The 8,917-nt window shown below is 28.7% G+C and overlaps 1 protein-coding gene and 1 long non-coding RNA gene across 2 annotated transcripts; both read right to left on the bottom strand.

The window, feature by feature from the left end:
- LOC120259356 lies at nt 1-2,619 on the bottom strand. Its single transcript, XM_039266944.1, has 2 exons — nt 2,277-2,619; nt 1-725 (listed from the first exon to the last, which is right to left on the bottom strand). The coding sequence occupies exons 1-2, from the start codon at nt 2,505-2,507 to the stop codon at nt 183-185; spliced, it is 774 nt and encodes a 257-aa protein (XP_039122878.1). The 5' UTR covers nt 2,508-2,619; the 3' UTR covers nt 1-182.
- A 1-nt stretch (nt 2,620) lies between these two features.
- Nucleotides 2,621-5,894, bottom strand: LOC120259357. Its single transcript, XR_005536095.1, has 2 exons — nt 5,028-5,894; nt 2,621-2,792 (listed from the first exon to the last, which is right to left on the bottom strand). It is a non-coding gene; the product is annotated as an uncharacterized LOC120259357 (long non-coding RNA).
- Nucleotides 5,895-8,917: the final 3,023 nt, after the last annotated feature.

Below are 8,917 nucleotides of genomic sequence, written 5' to 3'. Positions count from 1 at the left end.
TGAAACTCAGAAAATAAATAATAATATGAGAGACTTAAACTCGAAACCTCTCAATTACAAACATAGATAGTTATGGTTTCTATGCGGTTTCATTTCATCCGCACAACCCTGACAAGGTAAACAAATTAAAAGATCATCAATATCTCCAAAGTTAAGACATTACAAGCAAGAGAGGTGCATTGCTAAACCTCCCCATTAAATAGGTCATGAATATCTCTTGCAGACTCAGAGGCAGTATCCAAGAAATAAAGCAAAGAGCACATAACAACACAAGAAACAAACATGAAAACAGGACCAAAGATCCAAAGAAATAGAGTGAAAGAAACATAGAAAGCTCTCATTCCCAAAGACCAGAAGAAGCAGCCATGGTTCAAGTTCCTGGTAACATAGGCCAGAGAGATGGCACCACCACCACCACCTTCAATGTTTGCAGGTGTTGTTAATAAAAAGCTAACATGAGCATAGTATCTGATGGATTGAACATTGCACAAAAAGGCCAAGAGGAAACAGAGAGAGATTGAGAGGAATTTGATTGAAGCCAAGTGAGTGTCTGGGTTGTTTGGAGGGAAGAACATGGAAGATGAAGTTAATGAGTTTGTTGTTGTAACTCCTACAAAGACACTGATGAGTGAGCTGAGAGTGATGGCTGTGGTTGCAAGCACTGTGGATGCCATTATATTGTTTCTTATTGTTTGCACTGCAAGAACACCATTCTTCATTGGATCCTGTGGAGAAAAGATTCAAAAGTGAGATGCTCACACATGGTAAACACTGGACTTCAATCATTAATATTATTTTTTTAATTTAATTAAGTTTAAAATAATGTGCTTGTTATTTAAGGGGTGATAGAAAAAAAAACAAGAGTGAAAAATCATGTGTGGCATTCCTATTTTGTGTATAATAAGAGAATACGGATTTTTTTTCTCCTCTCTAATTGGAAGTTGAAGTTTTGATCCACGGTTTATCCCATGAGTGATTGGCACTTATATCATATGTTATCTCATAAAAAATATCATATATAACAGAAATCATTTACATTGTGACACTAATATTTAATAATGTTATACTTATGTAAAAAAAAAAACACATATAACTTATAATATCTTTTTTCACTCCTCTCACTTTTGAAATGTGAGATTTTTCGGATTTTCTATATTTATATGTAATTACCTCTTATTTGATATACTGGTATTGAAAACAAAATTAAAATTAAAATTCAGAGGGCTTGATTTCTTACATCCATTAGGGGAGCATCTTTTACCCAAAAAACCTAATTCTTCTATGTTTTTGGTAATAAAGTCTTTTTTTTATAACTATTATTTGGATAGAGAAAGGGGAATTAAAGTTTACTAACAAATTAAGAAAAAGAGTCTTATGAACAGCTTATTTTGAATTAAGAATTTTATTCTACAGTAAAAATAGTTAAGCAAGCTAACATCACCACAAAGTCCTCAACTTTCTTAAACAGATTACTTTATAAAAACAAAACCCCCAAACATTACAAATTTATCTCTGTTTTTAACCTTCAACATCAATCCAGGTCAATTATCTTTTACCATTCAATAATCACCATATATATATATATATATATATATATATACCCACAAACAACATTTTCTTCTTTTTATACTCTTACATAGGATAAAAATTCAAATCTTATATATAGCTTTTCTTTTGTCATTCTCTGCTTCTGTTTTATATTATTATTTTCCTCATCTTCTCATATAATTTATGGTTCTTTTATCTATTCAATTGAACAACATTTAATCAATATATTTATAAATATTCTATTTAAATAACAATAATAACAAGTTATTAGTCTCAACTACTTAGGTTCAGCTATATAAATCATTTTCTTACATATTATATTATCAAAAGCGAAAGAACTAAATAAACTAAATAATCACATCATTAACATTTTTTATGTTTCAACCCCAAATAACAAAAAAAGGAAATGTGCCATGTTAAACAATTTATATCTATTAGTTAGATGTAGACATTATATGTTCAATTCCTAACCCATTAGCACGCTATCAATATTGTTTGTCGCATTTGATCCAAAAAAAAAAAACTTGTATCCAATCATGATCAACTTCAATTTCAACTAAATACTTCCAAATATGCATCTAATATTATAAACAAATTTCTTCTGAAATTAATAACAATTTGTTCTCTAATAAAATCCACAAAAAATGAATTAAATGAATAAAACCAAGGAGCATAATAATAATAATAATAATAAGAAGAAGAAGAAGAAGAAGAAGAAGAGGACTAACAGAGATCATGGCTCTGACCCAGCGCTTGCGAGCAAGAGCGTTGAGGCCGATGACGGTGCGGTTGGGGCAGCAAAGGATGGTGCGCAACAACCAAACATGGTACAATCCCATCACCAACAGACCTAGAGTAACCATCACCAAATCCACACCCATGCTCACTACTACTACTCCCCTCAACTCCATCATCATCTTCTTCATCATCACTGACCTCTCAAACAACCAATCCATCATATAAAGCTATATATGTTGCTCCTCTTCTTCTGCTGACCTGTTTTTATTTATTTTGACCACCACCATCACCACCACACCATCCTTTTAGTTGCATCTCATGTTCATCAATCTTCTTTTTGATTGATAATCATAATGATGTTGATGATGATGATGATTTGTTTTATATATTAAATATGATATCACTGTCAGAAACTCTTTCTGTTCATTTGTCCTTTTCCACGCTGGCCCATTTCGTAAAGCAAAACTTGTGGCCAAGTTGAACACAGCCTGAGCCTAGCTTCCCAGCTAGGTCAATAGCTCCAGATATATAAATATATATTTAAATTTATTTATTTATAATATAAAATAAGTTTTCTATGTAGCTCTTTTGTTTTAAAAAATATAAGAAATCTTATGAACCTACATCAAATCATGATCTAATCATTATTATTTATAAAAATAATATAAAAATCAAAACATATAGTCTAGTGGTTCACAAACCCTCAAACACAATAAAAAAATAAAAAAATAGTTTATCATCAATTTGTAAAAATATATATGCAAATTTACTATTAAAACAATGTATTTTACTGTAGATAAATAGATAGTGACCATTAAATGACACGGAACTTCTCTAAATGACATCACCTATTTATAATATATATAGTTTGATTTGGTTAGAAGATAACATTTGTTATCTCGGTCAAATAGGACAGAATATACCATGATTAATTATTTTATACAAATAAAAATTATTCTTTAACCAAACATCCTTGTAATATTGTTACATATCATATTTATTATATTAAAAATTATATTATAAATTATATTGTTTTATCATTTTAAAACAATAATCAAGAAATAATTAAGTTTTACTTTCAAACTACACAGAGTGGAATTTGAATTCTTGAAATAAATACATTTGGTTTTAACTTTGAACTAAATGATGCAATGCTCTACCTTTCAGCCTTAAAATCAAATGGAGCTAATTTAATGTTCAGGCTCAAGATACTCAAATTTGAACCAGGCTTCAGTTAGGCCCAATCCTATCAAGTTAGACTCATTTAGAGACTTTGTGTATGATTTTTTATTTTTTTATTATTATTATTATTATATTTTGGGTGTGTGTTTCTTTGATATCATTCAAATTTTCTTTTCTATATTTAAGATAATTATGCTAAATTTTAATCATACTCGATGGGTTGGTAAGATTTTTAAACTATTTTGTCTATCTTTACGTGATTGTTGATATGATCTTTTCTTTATTTTTGCTTTTTAAATTCTATGGACTTTGATTAACACTGTGCTATTGTTATTTTTATATAGTTTATAAATTATTATTGTTATTTTATATAGTGTGAGTTTGCCGTGAACTAATTTTTTTTCATAAAAAATTATAATTTATTTTTTTTTAATTCAGGTACTAAACAATTGGGTATAGTTCCCTTTGTTTTTTTAAACAAGAGAAATATGACGAATAATTTGTTTAGGATGTGAACAATAATATTAAAAAAAATTCTATTGTTCATTTTTTTAAGATTAGAAACAAATTGGTGGAAATTACTTTTTTAAATACAAATTTCAATTGATCAATATTCAAAAATAAATGTCAATGTTCTATTAAAATATACATATGAACATAGTTTTTACCAAAATATGTAAAAATTTCAATTTCAAAACCTTTCTTAATTTGTGAGTAAACAAACTTGTTTTTCTTCTTCTTCTTCTTCTTCTTCAAAAAAATAGCTAAAGTAAGTCTCTATGCACGAATTATTCTAGAATTTATTTGGGTTTTGAATTAACATAGATCCCTGTATATGTATAAAACTCATCATGTTTAATTTGACACTCTCAATAGATACCACATTGTGACTCGCCACCAAATTGAACCTAAGTGATAAAAAAACATAAAAATAATAATAATGGTGAAAACCAACTCCCATATAAATGAAATACTTGGATGGAATTGATCGAATAAAGATAGTAAATCTAAAATTACAAAAATTAATTTGGAAGCAAATAAAATTACATTCATGAAAGACTAAAAGGGTGTTATTAGGGGCTCTAGATGCAATGAATGCAATTAGTCATACACAATTAATTAATTCTTAAAAAAAATTGTTTATGAGATTTGGTAAATAATTAAGGTAATTAATTTGGTAACCTATGGAAATTTTCTAGATGTAAAAAGTTGGTGGTATAAAAGTAGTAAACAGAAGTTGATGTCATGGACCATGATTTTCCAATGGCAAGAAGATACATAATAACTTCACAAAAATAGCCTCAAAATGAATCCAATTTGGAAGGATATATATTTGTACTCATTGTTGAGATTAAACATCAAATGAATTACTAATCAAGTTAATTTGTTCATCAAATTCACTAACATAAGAGATGGTCTTTGTGATGTTAATTAATTCGCTTAATAAACAGAAAACAAATAATGTTTCTGAAGAACAAGAAAGAAGCAACTTATTATAATAAGAACAGGATTGCATGACAAAAGAGAAGTCAATACCCAACAATATATATAATTCTTACCTTTTTATATTATGAATAGCTGTTGTACTTGTATGCATACATATATTCCTCTCTCCCACCTTGTCTCTTCTTCAAAAATTCACCTTGTTTGCCACTGGCAGTGGAAACCTTACAGACAACATAAAACATATGTATGACAAGTATCAGAATTGAGTTTAATAAGCACATGACTGCCATATGATCTAAGAACCAAAAAATATAAATTAAGAACAAGTCTACCAACATATTAATTTAAAAAGAAACATATTCCATAGATATATATATATATATATATATATATGTATAGTTAGGGAGGGGCTCATGAAGGTGATGACAGAAGCATAGAGAGCACAAAGGAAAGAGATGCATGCACAGCTCCATGCAATTCATCATCTGTGCTCTCTATCTTCTGTCAACAGCAGCAGCAGCAGCAGCAGCAGCAGCACCATCACCATCACCATGCCTTCTCTTCCCTCTTATAACCAATTATAACCAACAACACCAAACTTTAGAGATAAAGAAATTAATACAAGTCTACATATATATATACACATATATTTCTCATGTACATGTGTTTGTGTGTGTATGTATACAATACTAAGAATATGTTTAAGTTTAGAGAAAGAAAGACAAGTGTTCTTGATGAACATGTGTCTGTTTGTGTGTGCAAGAGAGATATAAGTGAGAGAGAGATAAAGAAAGAGAGGAATATAAGAGAGTTAGTGATCATAAAGAGAAGTCCTCTATGCATACTTCCTCTTCTTCTATACATGAGTAACAAATTAGAAACAGAAAGCTTAGAATTAGAAAGAGGAATAGAAGAGTGATTGTTGATGATGATGATGAAGATGAGATGTAGATAGAGATAGAAAAGTATGTAGGAGTAAAGAGTGGTGTGTGATAAAAGGGAAGCCTTCCATGCTTCACTATTTATAGAAGGATGAAAGGGAGAGAAAGAAAAGCTCATTTGCATAAGAGAGATGTGCACAGTATTCTCTTGATTCTAATGGCACACGTGTTGGAAGTTGGCTGATGATGAACCAAATGGACGGCTATGATCCAAAGGCAATGATGCACCAAAAGGATAATTTGAACATTTAATGATCAACCTGTTTAATTAATTATTTATATATATTTATATAGATATCTCACAAACAAACAAATTAACTTATTATAGCCGCTATCACTACAATTACCTTGATTATTTTTTTAGCACATGTTTTATTATCATTGGGACAAGTGTTAGCATTTCATATGTATCTTAATCATGTTTTTTTTTAATATTTAGTTTAATATAGTTTAATATAAACAAATCATTTACAGATGAAGTTGTATGAACTTTGCCTTCTTAACTTTAATTTAGTTAATAGAATTAATTAGTCGGAAAAGATATAAAATATTTTAAAACTTTATCAGGAGAAAAGTAATTGATACGCCACTTCTTTAATTAGAATTTTATTAACCGTTGGTCTGGTCAGAAGAATTTCTCATTTAATGATTTTATGCGAAAATATAGAAAGAATTAGATGCATATTTCTTTCTGTAGGATAGATGCTTGCACTAATATCGCATGAGACTGTCCAAATCTTAGATTTTGTGAATCTTATTATTAGATATGTTCAATTATTATTCAAAATCATAACTTGTGTAGTTATATGTATAGTTATATGTACTTGTATCTAAGTGTGTGTAGGTTTTGCTCCTCTAACAGTAATTTGGTATGCAAAAACTTCATGCATACTATAAAACTATTCTTGCAATCCAGAGAATTTTTTTTTAATTAAAATAATAAATTATATTTATTAAAATTAAATGGTCCACGACAAAAAGTTTGAAATTAATTTGAGCTTTTCAATGTCATTAAAGTATCTCAAACTCATATTTGAACAAAAGTGATCAATGAGCTTCTCAGATTTTAATCAACATTTGCTTTCAAGAAAATATCCTTCGTGCTATAATTTTGTATCAAATGCACAAAGAATCAGACACCTTTTTTTCCCTAAGATTGATGTGTCCAATGCCATCATTCAGATTCTTATAATTAGTTCTCTTAATCATATTGCTAGACAAGTGTTACTGTTATAATAAAATAAATATTATTTCATGTTTTTACATAAATGGCGTGTCTTTTCCAAAACAACACACCATTGGGTTAAACAATACCTTTTGATGATTATACATCTTTTAATGTACACTTAAGTTTATTGGTATATATACGTGAATGGGTTTATTTATTTGAGAAACAAGATTGTTTGGCAACAAATCTACATTTCAAGTTAGAAAACGAAATTTAAATGCATTCATCTACAACTAATAGATATGGTTTTTTTTTTTTAAAAAAAAAAAGATTGAATGCGAAATTATTATTGTAAAAAAATTTCATGAAAATATCTTGCCTAATTAACCACCATAGTTTTTTTTCTTCGTAATTTCTTTACTCAGATTAAGATTAAAACATCATTAGAAATATCTTGAAAATCTAATTGGATTCTCATTATCCTTAATCACAAGAAACTCATCAACCGTTGAATCTATATCAAATACACAAAGAATTAGATGCATGTTTCTTTTTCTAAGATAGATGCTTGCTTACCATTAAATGATGAGCCTGTTTAGATTCTCATGAGTTTATCCCCACAATTTGATCTTTAAGAAGGTAGATAGGTAGCTAGCTTGCTAGTTAGCTACCTTGAAAGGATAAACATACAACAAGATGAAGATGATGTCCTTCATGCACCAAGAAAAATTGAACCTTATATGACATATTTGATGCTAAAAGTGTGGCTATTTTATCATGATAAAACTACAACGGAATAAAGACTCAACTTGTGATTGGATGCAAATTGGATATGCTTCTAGTTAATTTGCTAGGAAGCATGGAGAACATGGAGCATATATTCAACCTCTAGTACACCAACAAAGAGTGAGATAAGTATTCAACCCACATCTCAACCAACCTTTGTTTTCTTGTTGGCCATGGCTATTCCATCTCTAACACATACAAAGTTTGATTCTAGAATTTTCGCCTATAGCCAACCAAAGAAAGCAATTAGATTAGGTTTATTCTAAAATTCTCTTTGTTGTAAATCATAAATTTGAGTACTTCATTAAAAAAAAAAAAATCTAATTCTATTTGATAAATAAAATGACAAAAAGTCATGAAAAAGGGTTTAATTTGTGTACTGAAAGACATGATATGGGTAGAATATAGGGTCTAATCTTGATTGGCACAAAAAAAGCTATGGACTGCGATTTTCTACTCTTCTTTGAGTTTAATCTAATTTTAGTGGATGCCAGGAATTGTATTGAGTTTATTTTTAAATATAATCTAATTAGATGAATTAAATCCTAACCATCAATGAGCAAAACTAAATTTTACAACATAAAGAGACTTTCATTATTACCTAAATTTTAAGATAATTAGTAAATGTACTATTCATTGGCGTCACATGCGTTTTTATCTATTGTTTGATACTTTGTATTGTTGATAAAGGGAAATTGCCTCTAATAACACAACATTGCTCACATCATAAGATTTAATTAGCATACGACAAATATTAGATATATTTATACGAAAGCATCCTTCACCTTTTATGGTATTTTAATTTATTTATATTTAAAAAACTAAACTAATAATAGACAAAAATGAATCACATGCTATAAATTGAAATATTCGCACAAAATCAAATATAAAAAAATATGCAGATACGACAAGTAAACAAATAATAATTAACAAAAATGGAACAATCAAAGTGTATGAAAGATGTTACTCTAAGTACATAATTGAATAAAAAAAGTTTATATGGAATAATGTTAACATCATCGAATAAATTGCAAACAAGAGGTGATAAAAGAGGAACCAAATGTAAACTTTATTTTTTGTTTTTTTGGACATAACCGGAGAAGAGAAA

This window comes from Dioscorea cayenensis, chromosome 4 (genome assembly GCF_009730915.1).
Source record: "Dioscorea cayenensis subsp. rotundata cultivar TDr96_F1 chromosome 4, TDr96_F1_v2_PseudoChromosome.rev07_lg8_w22 25.fasta, whole genome shotgun sequence".
In the NCBI taxonomy this organism is placed as follows: Eukaryota; Viridiplantae; Streptophyta; class Magnoliopsida; order Dioscoreales; family Dioscoreaceae; genus Dioscorea; species Dioscorea cayenensis.
The sequence above is the reverse complement of the archived record's forward strand: the minus strand, read 5'-3'. Positions and strand labels throughout refer to the sequence as shown.